The following is a 21,416-nucleotide window of genomic DNA, read 5'->3' on the forward strand; positions in this document are numbered from 1 at the left end:
AACCTAACCTAGGGCTTTATTTCTTCTTTAGTTCTGCCAGCCAACCCTAACCCCTCCATCTTTTCTTCTGGTCCTAAATTATATCCACTATCCAGCCCTGGAAATTCTATCACTTTTCCCAGGCCCACGATTCCCCTGAGGACAGACTACCAGTTGATGGCATACCTGGGTTCAAATACTATTTTAAGTCTTTCCTACACTTTTAGCATTTGCTCTAGTCTGCCTGGAGTGCAAGATAATTGGGGTTTGCTCTTTTGCAACTATTCTATTGGTTCCTTTTATGCCAGGCAAGCACAATCAAGCCCAGATAAAGTATTTGAAATTATTTCGTATTAGTATTTGATCCCCGGTCTGTTTGAGAGACTTCAGGGACAAAAAGGGGGAGCGTGACAAGGAAGAAGCAGTGGAGGAAGAGGTAAACATTTCCGCTTGTCTTCCCTCACTACAGACACCAAATTTCATCCAGCCTTCACTGGCCCTATTTGTGGGAGCGTCAGAAAAACACTGGGGCACAAAATCACCCTTGGCGGCAGTCACAGCAGTCACATCCATCTTTGGGCAAAGGTGTTAAAGGGTTGTCTCACCACCGAGTGTTCTGGATTTTATTTGAGCTGGTGAGCATGTCATGGCCTCTGGCGTCACTCAATTAAATGTGTCTTCATTTCTTTCTGTTATCTCACAGTTTAATCCCCCAAATCACATTATAGTGAGTGGAAACAATATTTTATTGAGTTGAAATCCATTCATAAATCAACCCAGCGAATGACTGGAGGGTGTAAGAGAATAGGCATCTGGGATTGGTTTAGCTTGGCTGGTTCACAACCCCTGTGCGCCTCTCTACTGATATAATCTATATTCTGTTATTTTTATATAGCCATCAGGCAACCATTCCTTCTGACAGGAGATTTTAAGTTTGAGATGGTTATTTCCATAGCCCCATTCCTCAGCTTACCAAACAAAGTGGCAGAGTCAGCCTGTTGAAATTACAGATTGTGTCGTTTAGTTTTAGATGGATTTTTAGATGGATGGATTTCATTACAAGTGGTTGAAAAAGAGAACATTTGAGACTGAGAACAGACAGAACAGAACTGTTTCTGAGAACAGACAGCAGAAGTTTGGTTCCACTATCAGTGCATACCTGCAAATGAGAAGGGACATTGTGTTCTGCGCACAACACTAATGAGGAGAGTCATGGTTAAAGTACATGCTTCAGGTGCATCTGGGTACGGGAGTGTTTGCCATGTGCGAATGATGCTTGACAATTACGCCTGATAATTCATGAGCACCACAATGCCTATTCCATCCATGCTCTACCAAGGTTTTCCAGCACACAACTTTGACCTACTACAGTAGCTATGTTGGTAATGTACTTCAAACTATGTGTAGGTCAGTTGCTTATAATTCAAACCTTCTCAAACAACTTAATTCATACTCTTAGAGGTGCATGAATGTGAGTTGTACATCATACAAGATAAAGTATTGGATTCTTCACACACCACAATAAGACATTATCCCATTATGCTACTTCTTTTATTCATTAAATGAAAGCCAGCTTTGCTTTCATACTTACAAGACCATCAGGATTGAATTTATTTTATTTATTTCATCTTTATTCAACCAGGTAGGCCAGTTGAGAACAAGTTCTCATTTACAACTGCAACCTGGCCAAGATAAAGCAAAAGCAGTGCGACAAAAACAACAACACAGAGTTACACGTGGGATAAAAAAACATACAGTCAACAACACAATAGAAAAATCTGTATACAGTGTGTGCAAAATGAAGTAAGGAGGTAAGGCAATAAATAGGCCAATAGTGGCAAAGTAATTACAATTTAGAAATGTACACTGGAGTAATATATGTGCAGATGAGGATGTGCAAGTAGAAATACTGGTGTGCAAAAGAGCAGAAAAACAAAAACAAATGTGGGGATGAGGTAGGTAGTTGGTTGGATGGGCTATTTACAAATGGGCTTTGTACAGCTGCAGCGATCGGTAAGCTGCTCTGACAGCTGACGCTTAAAGTTAGTAAGGGATATATAAGTCTCCAACTTCAGTGATTTCTTGCAGTTTGTTCCAGTCACTGGCAGCAGAGAACTGGAAGGAAAGGCGGCCAAAGGAGATGTTGGCTTTGGGGATGACCAGTGAAATATACCTGCTGGAGCGCGTGCTATGGGTGGGTGTTGCTATGGTGACCAGTGAGCTGAGATAAGGCGGAGCTTTACCTAGCAAAGACTTATAGATGACCTGGAGCCAGTGGGTTTGGCGACGAATATGTAGCGAGGACCAGCCAACGAGAGCATACAGGTCGCAGTGGTGGGTAGTATATGGGGCTTTGGTGACAAAACGGATTGCACTGTGATAGACTGCATCCAATTGGCTAAGTAGAGTGCAAGAGGCTATTTTGTAAATGACATCGCCGAAGTCAAGGATCAGTAGGATAGTGAGTTTTACGAGGGTACGTTTGGCAGCATGAGTGAAGGGGGCTTTGTTGCGAAATAGGAAGCTGATTCTAGATTTAACTTCCCTGGGCAAGCGTCCCACCCTAGTCAACAGCCAGTGGAATCACGTGGCACGAAATAGAAATACCTCAAAAATGCTATAACTTCAATTTCTCAAACATATGACTATTTTACACCATTTTAAAGACAAGACTCTCGTTAATCTAACCACATTGAGTTAATCTAACCACACTGAGTTTAAATGTATTTGGCTAAGCTGTGTGTAAACTTCCGACTTCAACTGTATATCACTCCAGTGTAAATTGCTAAATTGTAATTACTTTGCCACTATTGGCCTATTTTTGGCCTTACCTCCTTACTTTATTTGCACACACTGTATACAGATTTTTCTATTGTGTTATTGACTGTACGTTTGTTAATCCCATGGCAACACTGTGTTGTTTGTGTCGCACTGCTTTGCTTTATCTTGGCCAGGTCAAAGTTGTAAATGAGAACTTGTTCTCAACTGGCCTACCTGGTTAAATAAAGGTGATATAAAAATGTATAAATAAAATGTGAGTACATGCCCTGATAATCCGTCTGGCTCTGCGGCTTTGTGAATGTTAACCTGTTTAAAGGTCTTGTTCACATCGGCTACGGAGAGCGTAATCACACAGTCGTCCAGAACAGCTGGTGGTCTCATGCATGCTTCAGTGTTGCTTGCCTCGAAGTAAACATACAAGGTATTTAGCTCGTCTGGTAGGCTCACGTCACTGGGCAGCTCGGTGCTGGATATCCCTTTGTAGTCCGTAACAGTTTTCAAGCCCTGCCACATCCGATCAGTGTCAGAGCCAGTGTAGTAGGATTCAATCTTAGTCCTGTATTGACGCTTTGCCTGTTTGATGATTCGTCTGAGGGCATAGCGGGATTTCTTATAAGCGTCCGGATTAGTGTCCAGCCTTTAGCTCGGTGCGGATGTTTTACATGGTTTTTAGAGTGAAGTACATCGGAAAAAAGCAAAAGAAAACTGCAAGACTGAATAGGAGAAAAAACAAGCAACAAACAAAGAAGATAGGCTTTTGAAAAATAACTATTTTTCATAAAATTGTAGTTATCTTAGCCTCTCTAGGCTAGGCGGGACGAATTCGTCCCACCTACGTAACAGCCACTGCTATCCTGTGGCGCGATTTTCAAAACCTTAAAAATCCTATTACTTCAATTTCTCAAACATATGACTATTTTACAGACATTTAAAGACAAGACTCTCGTTAATCTAACCACACTGTCCGATTTCAAAAAGGCTTTACAACGAAAGCAAAACATTAGATTATGTCAGCAGAGTACCAAGCCAGAAATAATCAGACACCCATTTTTCAAGCCAGCATATAATGTCACCAAAACCCAGAAGACAGCTAAATGCAGCACTCACCTTTGATGATCTTCATCAGATGACAACCCTAGGACATTATGTTATACAATACATGCATGTTTTGTTCAATCAAGTTCATATTTATATCAAAAACCAGCTTTTTACATTAGCATGTGACGTTCAGAACTAGCATACCCCCGCAAACTTCCGGGGAATTCGCTAACATTTTACTAAATTACTCACGATAAACGTTCACAAAAAGCATAACAATTATTTTAAGAATTATAGATACAGACCTCCTCTATGCACTCGATATGTCCGATTTTAAAATAGCTTTTTGGTGAAAGCACATTTTGCAATATTCTAAGTACATAGCCCAGGCATCACGGGCTCGCTATTTAGACACCCGGCAAGTTTAGCACTCACCATAATCATATTTACTATTATAAAAGTTTCATTACCTTTTGTTGTCTTCGTCAGAATGCACACCCAGGACTGCTACTTCAATAACAAATGTTGGTTTGGTCCAAAATAATCCATCGTTATATCCGAATAGCGGCGTTTTGTTCGTATGCGTTCCAGACACTATCCGAAATAGTAAAGAAGTGTCACGCGCATGGCGCAATTCGTGACAATAAAATTCTAAGTATTCCATTACCGTACTTCGAAGCATGTCAACCGCTGTTTAAAATCAATTTTTACGACATTTTTCTCGTGAGAAAAGCGATAATATTCCGACAGGGAATCTCCTTTTCGGCAAACAGAGGAAAAAAATCCCAAAGGCGGGGGGCGGTCGGGGTCACGCGCATAAGCCAGTGTCCCTTGATCGGCCACTTGAGAAAGGCGATAATGTGTTTCAGCCTGGGGCTGGAATGACGACATTCTGTTTTTTCCCGGGCTCTGAGCGCCTATGGACGACGTGGGAAGTGTCACGTTAGAGCAGAGATCCTTAGTAAATGATAGAGATGGAAAAGAAGTTCAACAAATGGTCAGACAGGCCACTTCCTGTAAAGGAATCTCTCAGGTTTTGACCTGCCATTTGAGTTCTGTTATACTCACAGACACCATTCAAACAGTTTTAGAAAATTGTTTTCTATCCATATGTAATAAGTATATGCATATTCTAGTTACTGGGTAGGAGTGGTAACCAGATTAAATCGGGTATGTTTTTTATCCAGCCGTGTCAATACTGCCCCCTAGCCCTAACAGGTTAGCAAGCTGAATTGTTTACCAGTTGCTAAGCAGTTGCTAGGGACTCTTTTGGAAGAAGCTAGCTAGCTAACGAAGAACAACAAAGAATATCTAGTTAACAGAAGAAAAGAAAGAGAAAATCAGGACAGAAGAAAAAGGATATCAAAGTGAAACAGTTCTCTAAAGACACAGGAGACAATAATACAAGAAACAACACTTCTGTAGCTTGTCAACTATGTGTCTGTCTATCCCTGTTCTCTCCTCTCTGCACAGGCCATACAAACGCTTCACACCGCGTGGCCGCTGCCACTCTAACCTGGTGGTCCCAGCGCGCACGACCCACGTGGAGTTCAGGTCTCCGGCAGCCTCTGGAACTGCCGGTCTGCAGCCAACAAGGCTGAGTTCATCTCAGCCTATGCTACCCTCCAGTCCCTAGACTTCCTGGCGCTGACGGAAACATGGATTACCACAGATAACACTGCTACTCCTACTGCTCTCTCTTTGTCTGCCCACGTGTTCTCGCATACCCCTAGAGCATCGAGCCAGCGGGGTGGTGGCACTGGAATCCTCATCTCTCCCAAGTGGACATTCTCTCTTTCTCCCCTGACCCATCTGTCTATCTCCTCATTTGAATTCCATGCTGTCACAGTTACCAGCCCTTTCAAGCTTAACATCCTTATCATTTATCGCCCTCCAGGTTCCCTTGGAGAGTTCATCAATGAGCTTGACGCCTTGATAAGTTCCTTTCCTGAGGATGGCTCACCTCTCACAGTTCTGGGTGACTTTAACCTCCCCACGTCTACCTTTGACTCATTCCTCTCTGCCTCCTTCTTTCCACTCCTCTCCTCTTTTGACCTCACCCTCTCACCTTCCCCCCCTACTCACAAGGCAGGCAATACGCTTGACCTCATCTTTACTAGATGCTGTTCTTCCACTAATCTCATTGCAACTCCCCTCCAAATCTCCGACCACTACCTTGTATCCTTTTCCCTCTTGCTCTCATCCAACACTTCTCACTCTGCCCCTACTCGGATGGTATTGCGCCGTCCCAACCTTCGCTCTCTCTCTCCCGCTACTCTCTCCTCTTCCATCCTATCATCTCTTCCCTCTGCTCAAACCTTCTCCAACCTATCTCCTGATACTGCCTCCTCAACCCTCCTCTCCTCCCTTTCTGCATCCTTTGATTTTCTCTGTCCCCTATCCTCCAGGCCGGCTCGGTCCTCCCCTCTTGCTCCGTGGCTCGACGACTCACTACGAGCTCACAGAACAAGGCTCCGGGCAGCCGAGCGGAAATGGAGGAAAACTCGCCTCCCCTGCGGACCTGGCATCCTTTCACTCACTCCTCTCTACATTCTCCTCTTCTGTCTCTGCTGCTAAAGCCACTTTCTACCACTCTAAATTCCAAGCATCTGCCTCTAACCCTAGGAAGCTCTTTGCTACCTTCTCCTCCCTCCTGAATCCTCCTCCCCCTCCCCCCCTCCTCCCTCTCGCGGATGACTTCGTCAACCATTTTGAAAAGAAGGTTGACGATATCCGATCCTCGTTTGCTAAGTCAAACGACACCGCTGGTCCTGCTCACACTGCCCTACCCTGTGCTTTGACCTCTTTCTCCCCTCTCTCTCCAGATGAAATCTCGCGTCTTGTGACGGCCGGCCGCCCAACAACCTGCCCACTTGACCCTATCCCCTCCTCTCTTCTCCAGACCATTTCCGGAGACCTTCTCCCCTTCCTCACCTCGCTCATCAACTCATCCTTGACCGCTGGCTACGTCCCTTCCGTCTTCAAGAGAGCGAGAGTTGCACCCCTTCTGAAAAAAACCTACACTCGATCCCTCCGATGTCAACAACTACAGACCAGTATCCCTTCTTTCTTTTCTCTCCAAAACTCTTGAACGTGCCGTCCTTGGCCAGCTCTCCTGCTATCTCTCTCAGAATGACCTTCTTGATCCTAATCAGTCAGGTTTCAAGACTGGGCATTCAACTGAGACTGCTCTTCTCTGTGTCACGGAGGCTCTCCGCACTGCTAAAGCTAACTCTCTCTCCTCTGCTCTCATCCTTCTAGACCTATCTGCTGCCTTTGATACTGTGAACCATCAGATCCTCCTCTCCACCCTCTCCGAGTTGGGCATCGCCGGCGCGGCCCACGCTTGGATTGCGTCCTACCTGACAGGTCGCTCCTACCAGGTGGCGTGGCGAGAATCTGTCTCCGCACCATGCGCTCTCACCACTGGTGTCCCCCAGGGCTCTGTTCTAGGCCCTCTCCTATTCTCGCTATACACCAAGTCACTTGGCTCTGTCATATCCTCACATGGTCTCTCCTATCATTGCTATGCAGACGACACACAATTAATCTTCTCCTTTCCCCCTTCTGATAACCAGGCGGCGAATCGCATCTCTGCATGTCTGTCAGACATATCAGTGGATGACGGATCACCAGCTCAAGCTGAACCTCGGCAAGACGGAGCTGCTCTTCCTCCCGGGGAAGGACTGCCCGTTCCATGATCTCGCCATCACGGTTGACAACTCCCTTGTGTCCTCCTCCCAGAGTGCTAAGAACCTTGGCGTGATCCTGGACAACACCCTGTCGTTCTCCACTAACATCAAGGCGGTGACCCGATCTTGTAGGTTCATGCTCTACAACATTCGCAGAGTACGACCCTGCCTCACACAGGAAGCGGCGCAGGTCCTAATCCAGGCACTTGTCATCTCCCGTCTGGATTACTGCAACTCGCTGTTGGTTGGGCTCCCTGCCTGTGCCATTAAACCCCTACAACTCATCCAGAACGCCGCAGCCCGTCTGGTGTTCAACCTTCCCAAGTTCTCTCACGTCACCCCGCTCCTCCGCTCTCTCCACTGGCTTCCAGTTGAAGCTCGCATCCGCTACAAGACCATGGTGATTGCCTACGGAGCTGTGAAGGGAACGGCACCTCCATACCTTCAGGCTCTGATCAGGCCCTACACCCAAACAAGGGCACTGCGTTCATCCACCACTGGCCTGCTGGCCCCCCTACCTCTGAGGAAGCACAGTTCCCGCTCAGCCCAGTCAAAACTGTTCGCTGCTCTGGCACCCCAATGGTGGAACAAGCTCCCTCACGACGCCAGGACAGCGGAGTCAATCACCACCTTCCGGAGACACCTGAAACCCCACCTCTTTAAGGAATACCTAGGATAGGATAAAGTAATCCTTCTAACCCCCCCCCCCTTAAAAGATTTAGATGCACTATTGTGAAGTGGTTGTTCCACTGGATATCATAAGGTGAATGCACCATTTTGTAAGTCGCTCTGGATAAGAGCGTCTGCTAAATGACTTAAATGTAAATGTAATAAAATGAACCATTGCATTTCTGTTCAAAATGTTGTATCAAGACTTCCCAAATGTGCCTAATTAGTTTATGAATAACTTTTCATGTTCAAAACTGTGCACTTTCCTCAAACAATAGCATGGTATTCTTTCACTGTAATAGCTACTGTAAATTGGACAGTGCAGTTAGATTAATATCAATATCAGATATGTCTATGTGCTGGGAAATTTTATTGTTACTTACAACCTCATGCTAATCGCAGGGGACCCACCAATCCTGAAGAAATTAAAACTCAATTGCTAATGTCCCTGTTAAAAAATCTGGTACGTGGTTCTCGGTAATGGACGGACAGCTCATGAAGAGAGACGGGGAGTGTGTTGTGTACTTCCAATGAAGTTGATTTGCGAAATTTCATCAAGATTGGTGTCATATTGGCTTATATATGATGATAAGGAGATTTTATTTAACACTGAGCTTCAACCAATACCTATAATAGGCATGACTATTGTTGCCTTTTTTTAATAGATGATGGCAGCACTATATGGTGTACCGTTTAGGTGATCTGCATGTTTAAACCCTGTTTAGAGAACTGCACCTTTAAATAATCTTGTTTAGAGAACTTCACCTTTAAATCTTGTTTTGAGAACTTCACTTTTAAATCTTGTTTTGAGAACTTCACCTTTAAATCTTCAAATCAAAGTATATTTGTCACATGCGCCGAATACAACACCTTACAGTGAAATGCTTACTTACAGGCTCTACCCAATAGTGCAAAAAAGGTGTTAGGTGAACAATAGGTAAGTAAAGAAATAAAACAACAGTAAAAAGACGGCTATATACAGTAGTGAGGCTATAAAAGTAGCGAGGCTACATACAGACACCGGTTAGTCAGGCTGATTGAGGTAGTATGTACATGTAGATATGGTTAAAGTGACTATGCATATATCATGGACAGAGAGTAGCTGTAGCGTAAAAGAGGGGTTGGCGGGTGGTGGGACACAATGCAGATAGCCCGGTTAGCCAATGTGCGGGAGCACTGGTTGGTCGGACCAATTGAGGTAGTATGTACATGAATGTATAGTTAAAGTGACTATGCATATATGATAAACAGAGAGTAGCAGCAGCGTAAATCTTGTTTAGAGAACTTCACCTTTAAATCTTGTTTAGAGAACTTCACCTTTAAAGCTTGTTTAGGAGAACTGCACCTTTAAACCCTGTTTAGAGAACTGCACCTTTAAATCTTGTTCAGGAGAAATGAACCTTTCAACCTGGTTTAGAGAACTGTATCTTTAAACCCCATTTAGAGAACTGCACCTTAAAACCCTGTCTGTAAGTCCCAGGTGGCCATCTGTCTAACAGGAAGCTCTTGGGAATGGATTTTTGTAGAGCTCATTTCATTTTGTAAATACCCAGCTGCAGAAATGGCTAACATCACAGAGTAAAAATGTAAACTATGCATGTCGCCTTAGACAAGGGGGTGAGCTAAGCAAATATATTATTATTATTCCTCCCCAGCCCTCATGCCATAGCATGCATGTAGCTTGTATAGAGAAGCTAGAGAGGAATGCTAAACAGCAACAGAACACAAAAAAACCATAACATTCTATCCTCATGTTAGAATCTCTGTTACATTGGATTCCTGTTTTTTTGTCACTCAGAATTATTTAATGTTGTCTTTAAAGGACTAAATTATTTGGCATCAGGCTTGCCAGTCTGACAAGCAGCCAGCTTCGCTAACTTTCAGATACGCTTCTGTGAGCCAAATGCACACATTCCAAGAGAAAACTGTTAAAACAAGAGAAATACGTGTCCTAGTTCCTCTCAACGTTTTAACCATTTCTATGTATACTGAACAAAAATATAAATGCAACATGCAACAATTTCAAAGATTTTACTGAGTTATAGTTCATAGAAATCAGTCAATTTAAATAAATAAATTAGGCCCTAATCTATGGATTTCACAGGACAGGGCAGGGACGCAACCATGGGTGGGCCTGGGAGGGCATAGGCCCATCCAGTTTGGAGCCAGGTCCACCCTCTGGGGTGCCAGGCACAGCCAATCAGAATGATTTTCTTTTTTATTACAGACAGAAATATATAGACCACGGGCTGTGTCCCAAATGGTACCCTATTCCCATCTTGCTCTGGACAAAAGTAGTGCACTATATAGGGAATAGGGTGCCATTTGGGACACCACCATGGTGTCACCCAGCTTGATGGAGTCCTCCATCATGGCTCCAATCCATTCAGACCTTCATTTCCACGGGGTGAAACCGATAATATATAGCATTTATGCGTACATACATTGTTTAAGTATGGGTAGCCCCGGGATTGAACCCACTATCCTGGCATTGCAAGCACCATAATCTACCAATGGAGCTAATCTACCAAAGGAGAAATGCTCACTAACAGGGATGTAAACAAATTTGTACACAGAATTTCAGAGAAATATACTTTTTGTAAGCATGGAACATTTCTGGGATCTTTTTATTTCAGCTCATGAAAAATGGGACCAACACTTTACATATTGCGTTTATATTTTTGTTCAGTATAGAAAGAAACCAATTTCATTTGGCCACATTACCATTTGAAAAACAAGTGAGCCAGCCATATTGCACGGCACGCAGTGAGTGCATGTTTTTCTAGCTTATTGGCACAGCCCTGGTCTTAACTCGATGACATTTAATTTTACAATCAACATTTGATCAACACTGCTACTGGGCCTCAATGGAGGGACTTTAATTTACATTTGAAAAGCACTGATGCAATGAATCTTGTACTGACCACAGTCCAATGGTTGATTAATTATCTTCAGATGAGTTCATAACCACAATGATAATCCACGCTGGAAACAAACCAGTCATTTTCTCATAGACTCATTGGTTATGATCATTACTTAACCATTTCCGTAATTGTACAATTGTCATCTGGTTTATTTTGCCTATTACTCATTGAGAGGGCATGAACATTAATAGGGCAACCCCCAAGAGCCATTCAAACAATGTGACAATGGTGTTTTGTGACACCGTGGTGTGCAAGGAACTCCATGCTTGGGATACATGGCACACCTATTTAGAACAGTGTCACTTCAAAATCATTCACAGTTATAGCTTTGCCATTTGGGCTCACTTGAAGGCTCTGCGTTGAGTGACAGATACCTCAAGAAGACCCTATTGTGTAAGCCCCATTGAGGCTAGGGGGAGGTGGTGTAGTAACACCAGGGTTGTGGGTTTGATTCCCAATGGTGCCACATAATCAAAAATGTTATGTACTTATTGTTTTGTACGTTTCTTTGGATAAAAGCATCTGCTAAATGGTATATCTTTTTTTATTATTGCAAGATTTGTTGCCTGGTCTTTGCATATTTCCCTCCCGGTAGACCTGGGAGCTATTCCTATGAGACAGACCTTTCAGACGCTAAACAACTGGTGCACGTAATCAATGACTTCCAATATGGTTAACATCAAGGACAGGGTAGAACCTATTCCTTATCACAATTTCCTCTTCAATAGGCCCGCGTGAACAGGAAACACTCCTTCCTTCCTCCTCTTGTTCCTCTAAACATACTGTGAAAGATGTATAATTCAGTGAGACATGCATACATATTCATGAGAGATTATTATTCCACATACTTCAAAAACCATGTCAATGACTGACTACAATCACTTTTGTGGTGGTGCTGTGCTCCTTTTCAGAGTCGGATAACAATAATCATTGCAGTTGTTTTTCACTCAAATGGCTGTCAAACTATACAATGTCAAAATGATGTAGAAATAGAAAAGACAGATAGGGTGTCAGACAGTCAGTATGTTGTAAAGGACATTGCAGTGCTGTTGTGCTGAGAACCTGGAGGCAGTGAAATGGCCTGAAGCTGGAGCTGCCTGTAAGCCTGCCTGCCCAGCTGCCTGGGCGGTAATGTAACTTCTGTGGCAGAGAGTACCTAATATCCCCTGAGACCCTGACCATCCGACAGCACTAACTGGGGAACTGGGACAGAAAAAATACATAACATCCACAGCAGGGCCATCATCCCAAGTGGGACGACCCTGAACACCCAGAGCCTCCAGAGAGACTCCTGTCTGATGGTGCTCTTTGTTACATGTTCTCCCGCTAGCCAGGTACTGTTCTGGGGATCTGTTAGAGGTGAACTGTTAGCCGGGCAGTATTCTGGGGATCTGTTGGAGGTGAGCTGTTAGCCAGGTACTGTTCTGGGGATCTGTAAGAGGTGAGCTGTTAGCCAGGCAGTGTTCTGGGGATCTGTTAGAGGTGAAATGTTAGCCAGGCAGTGTTCTGGGGATCTGTTGGAGGGGAGCTGTTAGCCAGGCAGTATTCTGGGGATCTGTTAGAGGTGAACTGTTAGCCTGGCAGTGTTCTGGGGATCTGTTGGAGGGGAGCTGTTAGCCAGGCAGTATTCTGGGGATCTGTTAGAGGTGAGCTGTTAGCCAAGCAGTATTCTGGGGATCTGTTGGAGGTGAGCTGTTAGCCAGGTACTGTTCTGGGGATCTGTTAGAGGTGAGCTGTTAGCCGGGCAGTGTTCTGGGGATCTGTTGGAGGTGAGCTGTTAGCCAGGTACTGTTCTGGGGATCTGTTAGAGGTGAGCTGTTAGCCAGGTACTGTTCTGGGGATCTGTTGGAGGGGAGCTGTTAGCCAGGCAGTATTCTGGGGATCTGTTAGAGGTGAACTGTTAGCCAGGCAGTGTTCTGGGGATCTGTTGGAGGGGAGCTGTTAGCCAGGCAGTATTCTGGGGATCTGTTAGAGGTGAGTTGTTAGCCAGGTACTGTTCTGGGGATCTGTTAGAGGTGAGCTGTTAGCCAGGCAGTGTTCTGGGGATCTGTTAGAGGTGAGCTGTTAGCCAGGTACTGTTCTGGGGATCTGTTGGAGGTGAGCTGTTAGCCAGGCAGTGTTCTGGGGATCTGTTAGAGGTGAGCTGTTAGCCAGGCAGTGTTCTGGGGATCTGTTAGAGGTGAGCTGTTAGCCAGGCAGTGTTCTGGGGAACTGTTAGAGGTGAGCTGCTAGCCAGGCAGTGTTCTGGGGATCTGTTAGAGGTGAGCTGTTAGCCAGGTACTGTTCTGGGGATCTGTTAGAGGTGAGCTGTTAGCCAGGTACTGTTCTGGGGATCTGTTAGAGGTGAGCTGTTAGCCGGGCAGTGTTCTGGGGATCTGTTGGAGGTGAGCTGTTAGCCAGGTACTGTTCTGGGGATCTGTTAGAGGTGAGCTGTTAGCCAGGTACTGTTCTGGGGATCTGTTAGAGGTGAGCTGTTAGCCAGGTACTGTCCTGAAGATCTGTTAGAGGTGAGCTGTTAGCCAGGTACTGTCCTGAAGATCTGTTAGAGGTGAGCTGTTAGCCAGGTACTGTCCTGAAGATCTGTTAGAGGTGAGCTGTTAGCCAGGTACTGTTCTGGGGATCTGTTAGAGGTGAGCTGTTAGCCAGGTACTGTCCTGAAGATCTGTTAGAGGTGAGCTGTTAGCCAGGTACTGTCCTGAAGATCTGTTAGAGGTGAGCTGTTAGCCAGGTACTGTCCTGAAGATCTGTTAGAGGTGAGCTGTTAGCCAGGTACTGTCCTGAAGATCTGTTAGAGGTGAGCTGTTAGGCAGGTACTGTCCTGAAGATCTGTTAGAGGTGAGCTGTTAGCCGGGCAGTGTTCTGGGGATCTGTTAGAGGTGAGCTGTTAGCCAGGTACTGTTCTGAAGATCTGTTAGAGGTGAGCTGTTAGCCAGGTACTGTTCTGAAGATCTGTTGGAGGTGAGCTGTTAGCCAGGTACTGTTCTGGGGATCTATTAGAGGTGAGCTGTTAGCCGGGCAGTATTCTGGGGATCTGTTAGAGGTGAACTGTTAGCCAGGCACTGTTCTGGGGATCTGTTAGAGGTAAGCTGTTAGCCAGGTACTGTTCTGGGGATCTGTTAGAGGTGAGCTGTTAGCCAGGTACTGTTCTGGGGATCTGTTAGAAGTGAGCTGTTAGCCAGGTACTGTTCTGGGGATCTGTTGGATGTGAGCTCGGGGTAAACCACTTATACCCTTACCCAGTGTGATTGTCCAAACTGAGAGTGATCGGTGAGTGTCACTGGCTTTGCCTGACATAATCTGTTGGTTTTGGAAATGTGATCGGAATCCTTTCAACACCTACCTGGCTTGGGACTGCGTGGGTATAAATTCAGGGGCTAAAATGCATTTATTTAATCTGACCCTTCGCGTAAAGAGAGACGCTCTCCGCTGATAACAATATCAGACTGAGGTAACTCGCAGGACTGGCGGGGTCGAGCCCCCTGTGTTACACCAACAAAGGTCTGTGCACCGCCTGCGTCGTTGTGACACTCATTATCATTCGTAATGAGTAAGCTGACATTAGCTGTCATGAGGCATGACACATTGTGTGCTCTGCCTCTGTGACACTATGAACAGCAGCAGGTATGTAAGTGGTGGTGAATACTGGGGCTCTGATGTGCTGGGTGAATTTAGGGCCTCTGAGGGAAAGCTAGAGAACATTAGTGGTTGGAGGTGAGAGGTGGTGGCGACTATAGCTCTAATGTGTTGGGGAAAGGCCCTGTGGGGAATGGGGAACATTTAAGGTTGGAGATGGGGGGTGTGCTATGGGGTGAAGGTCATACTCTGTACTTTCAATAACTGGTGTACCATACTTTGCTCTGGTTCAACTCTCCAGGGGACTATTGCAGAGACAAACTTTAGCTGCTGTTTTATCCACATGCCTTACAATAGACATCACCTGCCTGAGAGACGACATAGGCTACTTACTGGCCAAACATTTGAGATACTCATCAACATGTTTTTGTTAATGGCTGCCCCTGTTGAAACATGACTCCTCGTTTCTCCCTCTGTGGCGTCCTCCAAGACTCTGTCTGTCTGTGGCTACAGTAAGAATGCATATAGGACTACATAATCAATCAAATGTATTTATAATGCCCGTTTTTACATCAGCCAATGTCACAAAGTTCTGTACAGAAACCCAGGTAAAACCCCAAACAGCAAGCAATGCAGATGTAGAAGCACGGTGGCTAGGAAAAACTCCCTAGAAAGGCCAGAACCTAGGAAGAAACCTAGAGAGGAACCAGACTCTGAGGGGTGGCCAGTCCTCTTCTGGCAGTGCCGGGTGGAGATTATAACAGAACATGGCCAAGATATTCAAATGTTCATTGATGACCAGCAGGGTCATATAATAATAATCACAGTGGTTGCAGAGGGTGCAACAGGTCAGCACCTCAGGAGTAAATGTCAGTTGGCTTTTCATAGACGATCATTCAGAGTTAGAGACTGCAGGTGCGGTAGAGAGCGAGTCCAAAACAGCAGGTCCGGGACAAGGTAGCACGTCCAGTGGACAGGTCAGGGTTCAATAGCCGCAGGCAGAACAGTTGAAACTGGAACAGCAGCATGACCAGGTGGACTGGGGACAGCAAGGAGTCATCAGCCCAGGTAGTCCTGTCAGAGGTTGTCTCTCGCCACACATATATTGTCATGTATTGGAAAAAGCTTTCATATCTTTGAGCTGTAGGATATTATGAATCCCATTTGATTGATTTGGTTACATTCAGTCTGCTTGAATTTATTTAAGTATTCAGAGTAAGACAAAACAGATATCACATGCATCACATTCTCTGTTTATAATCTATACATAGTCACTTTAACTCTAGCTACATGTACATATTACATGTAGGTAGACCAACCGGTGCCCCCACACATTGACTCTGTACTCTGAACAGGTACCCCCTGTATATAGCCTCACTTGTTATTTTACTGCTTTTTCATTCTTAACTTCTTAAAGCATTGTTGGTTAATGGCTTGTAAGTACGCATTTCACTGTAAGGTCTACTACACCTGTTGTATTCAGCGCATGTGACAAATACAATTTAATTTGCACTTTAAAATCTCCACTCGGATTCTATAGTTGGAAGGGAGTGCTACATTTGGTTGAGTTGTGAACTAACGTGAATTCAACGTGAAATCCCCGCGAAAATGTCACCCTGACATTGGATTTAGGTTAAAAGTTGGATGAAAAAAGACAACATTTCCTTATGTTGATGACTTTTTGCAAATCCAATCAGTTTTCCATGTTGTTTCAACGAAATCACATTGAATTTGTCGGTTGTATTGAACATATTGATTATCCTATGTATAAGGAATGAAATATAGAATCACAATCTCTCAGATGTGATGAATATTTATTTTTCTTCAATGTTCAAGGAATCGAGCACCTTCATCAACATTCCACAAGTGCAATTTGGCTATATAAACTTGCGCAAAACCACAGCATTCTAGAGAGCCAGAGACAGCCGCGTCACTAATTGAGTCACCGCGAATTGCGAAGATTACATAGCCACAAAATATAATAGGCTACACCTGTGATTCCAGGTAGCCCACCCTATTTGCGGGGCACGTCCTATTCGTTTGTGGCGATGTAAAATATACCGGGCTGAAAGCGTATGTTGAGTTGCATAGCAGATATTCCATTGAAAAACATACAAGCCTCGGCGGAAAGAGAGGGGCTGGCACCGCGTCCAACAACAGCAAGGAATCCGTTAGCAATACCATAAAGAAATGGAAAACCGACATGCTGCAAACACATTAACCAGCTCGCTTGCTCAATATCTCTCTTATTCCAGACCCCCACCATACCGCCAGACCAGAAAAGCAACAGCATTTACTCTTGAAAATAGTAACAACTTCCTAGTAGCCACTAAATAATAAACTAATGTTCAGCATTATTATTAACCCAACATTATTAGGCCTATTACTGTGTACTAACTTTTAGCAGCCTACTGGAGCAATAGGACTAAGACTGTATTATATATCATGACAGAAATGCCAGGTGCACATTCTGTAGAACTCAAACATTGCTCATTGCTATTCGTTTCAAGTCATTTGAATGCATTCTATATGATATAGTCTATTATGCATTGTATTCCGCTATCTGATTTTGAGACTATAGCGTATAATAGACTGCCATGCGTAGCCGAAGTGGAACCATATATTTGTACAATGGACATGTTTTCTGTGAACTTTTAGACAGAGCATAGGCTCTATTCATAATGATGAAACAGTGTAAATAGAATACAAACCTTCACAGACTCCGACCTCATACTGCGTGATGGATCCACCGTTTAGCGGCGATCTGATCACGCACCGCAGCCCGCGGTCGCAAGTCCCATACAGACCGTAGACACCACCGCAGCTTTCGTTTTTCTGCTTGGCGCAGACCGAGCAGCAGCCGCAGATACCAAGCACAACCGCGCCAGAGCAATGCTTTGGCTCCTCGCATTTAGACTCATCACACGGCAGACATAAAAGTGCCAGGCTGCTCTTCCAAACCAGGGAGATCAGAATGCATCTCGTTATAAGGTACATCCTGGCAGAGGCCATGTAGAATTTGTTTTATATATATCCACAACGCACCCCCCCCCCAGACCCCAATCACCAGTCCAGCGAGGTATAATAAAACCCCAGCTAAACTATGCAACGCGAAAAGCACCACGCAGTTCTTCTAAAGAGGCTCAAAGTTCCGGTAAACCGACTAGATTTGTGCTGTAGGTTGTTGTACTTTCCGTTAGAGAAACTTTTGCCCCGGTGCTTCTTTTCCAGGAAAGAAAACGATCCGTTAAAATGCTCATGAAACTGCAACTATCCCATACATGGTTTATTCGTTACGCACTGTCAATCGTGAGTTTCAGTTTGTTTTAAGAAATTGAAACTTTCTTCACTGTACTCATACGTCTCCTTCTCCTTCCCCTCCGAGTCACCCCGTCTCGCTCTCAGAAAGCAAGGGAATTCTTCCTATTCAGTTCGTCCATAACTGCAACAGAAAGGCTCTATAATATATCCGTTCCCTCTCGTGGAAGCGCAATAGGTTACTCTATTCGTTTTGTTATGCGAGATTCGCTTTGCCTAATTGAAAAAAAAATGTTTTCCTGATACCGCAGGTTCAGTGTGTCTCTCTCATGTTATCGTCCTCCAGTGTAGCTCTCTACGCCTGCTGCTGCGCCCACTTGGTAGTTCAGTCCCCCCACCGTGACCTCATAACGGAACCACTCCCATCTTGCATTTCTTTGCTCCATTGGATAGTTCATTCCAGTTATGGAACACAGGAAGCCGCAGAGTCAGTGCAACCTGGTCTCAGAGCATTTCGTATTATGTTCAGTGATACGCGGGTTGGGAATGTAGTTTAGGAACAGGGCAGGTGTAGTTTGGTCCAAGCATAGTCTCAGGAAAACAGCAGTTTACACTGTTAATCAGTCCTGCTTTGCATCGCAGGAGAATACTTAGACCATAAGAGACTACACAGTGAGTATTTGCATATTAGGACACTCTAATTACACAACAAGTCGGCACTGACCTAAAGCGATATGCAAATGACCACCCAGACTATTTACATTGACCACCCCCTCTTTTTACACTGCTGCTACTCGCTGTTTATTATCTATGCATACTTTGCAAATTACCTAGACTAACCTGTACCCCCGCACATTGACTCGGTAAAGGTACCCCTGTATATAGCCTCGTTATTGTTATTGTTATGTCATGTTCTTGTTACTTTTTGATTTGATTAGATTTTTTTACTTAGTTTATTTAGTAAATATTTCCTTAACTCTATTTCATGAACTGCATTGTTGGTTAAGGGCTTGTAAGTAAGTATTTCACGGTAAGGTCTACACCTGTTGTACTCAGTGTCACGAGTTTACCAGATGAGCTGAACTACTCCTATGCTCACTTCGAGGCAAATAGCACTGAAACATGCACGAGAGCACAAGCTGTTCCGGAAGACTGTGTGATCACGCTCTGCGCAGCCGATGTGAGTAAGACCTTTAAACAGGTCAACATTCACAAGGTCGCAGGACCAGACGGATTACCAGGATGTGTACTGCGAGCATGCTCTGACCAACTGGCAAGTGTCTTCACTGACATTTTCAACCTCTCCCTGTCCGAGTCTATAATACCAACATATTTTAAGCAGAACACCATAGTCCCTGTGCCCAAGAACACTAAGGTAACCTGCCTAAATGACTACCGACTGTAGCACTCACATCTGTAGCCATGAAGTGCTTTGAAAGGCTGGTCATGGCTCACATCAACACCAATATCCCAGAAACCCTAGACCCACTCCAATTTGCATACCGCCCTAACAGATCCAAAGATGATGCAATCTCTATTGCACTCCACACTGCCCTTTCCCACCTGGACAAAAGGAACACCTATGTGAGAATGCTATTCATTGACTACAGCTCAGCGTTCAACACCATACTGCCCTCAAAGCTCATCAATAATCTAAGGACCCTGACACTAAACACCTCCCTTTGCAACTGGATCTTGGACTTCCTGACAGGCCGCCCCCAGGTGGTAAGGGTAGATAACAACACATCCACCACACTGATCCTCAACACAGGGGCCCCTCGGGTGCGTGCTCAGTCCCCTCCTGTACTCCCTGTTCACTCATGACTGCACGGCCAGGCACGACTCCAACAACATCATTAAGTTTGCCGATGGCACAACAGTGGTAGGCCTGATCACCGACAACGACGAGACAGCTTATAGGGAGGAGGTCAGAGACCTGGCCGTGTGGTGCCAGGACAACATCCTCTCCCTCAATGTGATCAAGACAAAGGAGATGATTGTGGACTATAGGAAAAAGAGGACTGAGCACGCTCCCATTCTCGTCGATGGGGCTGTAGTGGAGCAGGTTGAGAGCTTCAAGTTCCTTGGTGTCCACATCACCAACAAACTAACATGGTCCAAACACACCAAGGCAGTCATGAAGAGGGCACGACAAAACCTATTCCCCCTCAGGAGACTGAAAAGATTTGGCATGGGCCCTCAGATCCTCAAAAGGTTCTACACCTGCACCATCGAGAGTATCTTGACTGGTTGCATCACTGCCTGGTACGGCAACTGCTTGGCCTCCGACCGCAAGGCACTACAGAGGGTAGTGCGTACGGCCCAGTACATCACTGGGGCCAAGCTTCCTGCCATCCAGGACCTCTACACCAGGCGGTGTCAGAGGAAGGCCCTAAAAATTGTCAAAGACTCCAGCCACCCTAGTCATAGACTGTTCTCTCTGCTACCGCACGGCAAGTGGTACCGGAGCGCCAAGTCTAGGTCCAAAAGGCTTCTTAACAGCTTCTACCCCCAAGCCATAAGACTCCTGAGCATCTAATCAAATGGCTTCCCATACTATTTGCATTGCCCCCCCCCCCTTCACCTACATGTACATATTACCTCAACTAACTGGTGCCCCCGCACATTGACTCTGTACCGGTACCCCCCTGTGTATAGTCTCGCTATTGTTATTTTACTGCTGCTCTTTAATTACTTGTTACTTTTATTTCTTATTCTTACTCATATTTTTTTTTTAACTGCATTGTTGGTTAGGGGCTTGTAAGTAAGCATTTCACTGTAAAGTCTACACCTGTTGTATTCGGCGCATGTGACTAATAAAATTGGATTTTATTTGATTCGGAGTATGTGACAAATACATTTGATTTGATTTGATTTGAGGTGTATATAGTGGACTAGACTATCAACTAGTTGTTTTGGCAAGGTTTATTACATGCTTATTACAGAAACAATGTAGCCAGTTGTGCCTATTTATTTAATATGTAGGCACTATTCATAATGTAACCTATTCATCATAATAACTAAATATGTAACTTTACTAGGTTATAACAGATTAGTCAAATGTTTATAACGCAATATTAACGATAACTGATATGCCCAAATGCAAATATTAATCCTGGAACCAAGAACCAAATTATTTTGTTCACTAGAAATTTTTTCCAAATATAGGCTACAATTGTTTTTTTATTCTCAACATCAATCAAGTAAAAGGCAAATGTGTGTTTCATTCTTTTATAAATGCCCTTTGAGATAAATTGATGGGGTAATTGTAATATACTTTAGGGGATGTGGAAAATGAATAAGTACAGACACATTTTGCTATGGAGCCAGATCGGTGTGTAGCAAAGCAATTTTCATTAATAACATGGTTGATAACCACAATTCACAATATAACGGCTCAAAGTGATTATTGATCCAAGTGTTCATGTCTAGGGATGGGTTGGGTTGATTCCCCTACACTTTAAGTTGACATGGCAAGGTCACGTGCATGTGGTCTTTTAAA

The 21,416-nt window shown here is 44.6% G+C and overlaps 1 protein-coding gene across 1 annotated transcript in view; it reads right to left on the bottom strand.

The window, feature by feature from the left end:
- Positions 1-18,287, bottom strand: part of LOC106611167 (cysteine-rich motor neuron 1 protein) — a 185,025-nt gene extending 166,738 nt beyond the window's left edge. The window contains exon 1 of the mRNA XM_014211086.2: positions 17,368-18,287. Within this exon, the coding sequence (XP_014066561.1) occupies positions 17,368-17,668 (301 nt within the window). The 5' untranslated portion in view covers positions 17,669-18,287. The remainder of the gene's footprint in view (positions 1-17,367) is intronic.
- Between the last annotated feature and the right edge of the window lie 3,129 nt (positions 18,288-21,416).

This window comes from Salmo salar, chromosome ssa09, assembly GCF_905237065.1.
Source record: "Salmo salar chromosome ssa09, Ssal_v3.1, whole genome shotgun sequence".
Classification (NCBI taxonomy): Eukaryota; Metazoa; Chordata; class Actinopteri; order Salmoniformes; family Salmonidae; genus Salmo; species Salmo salar.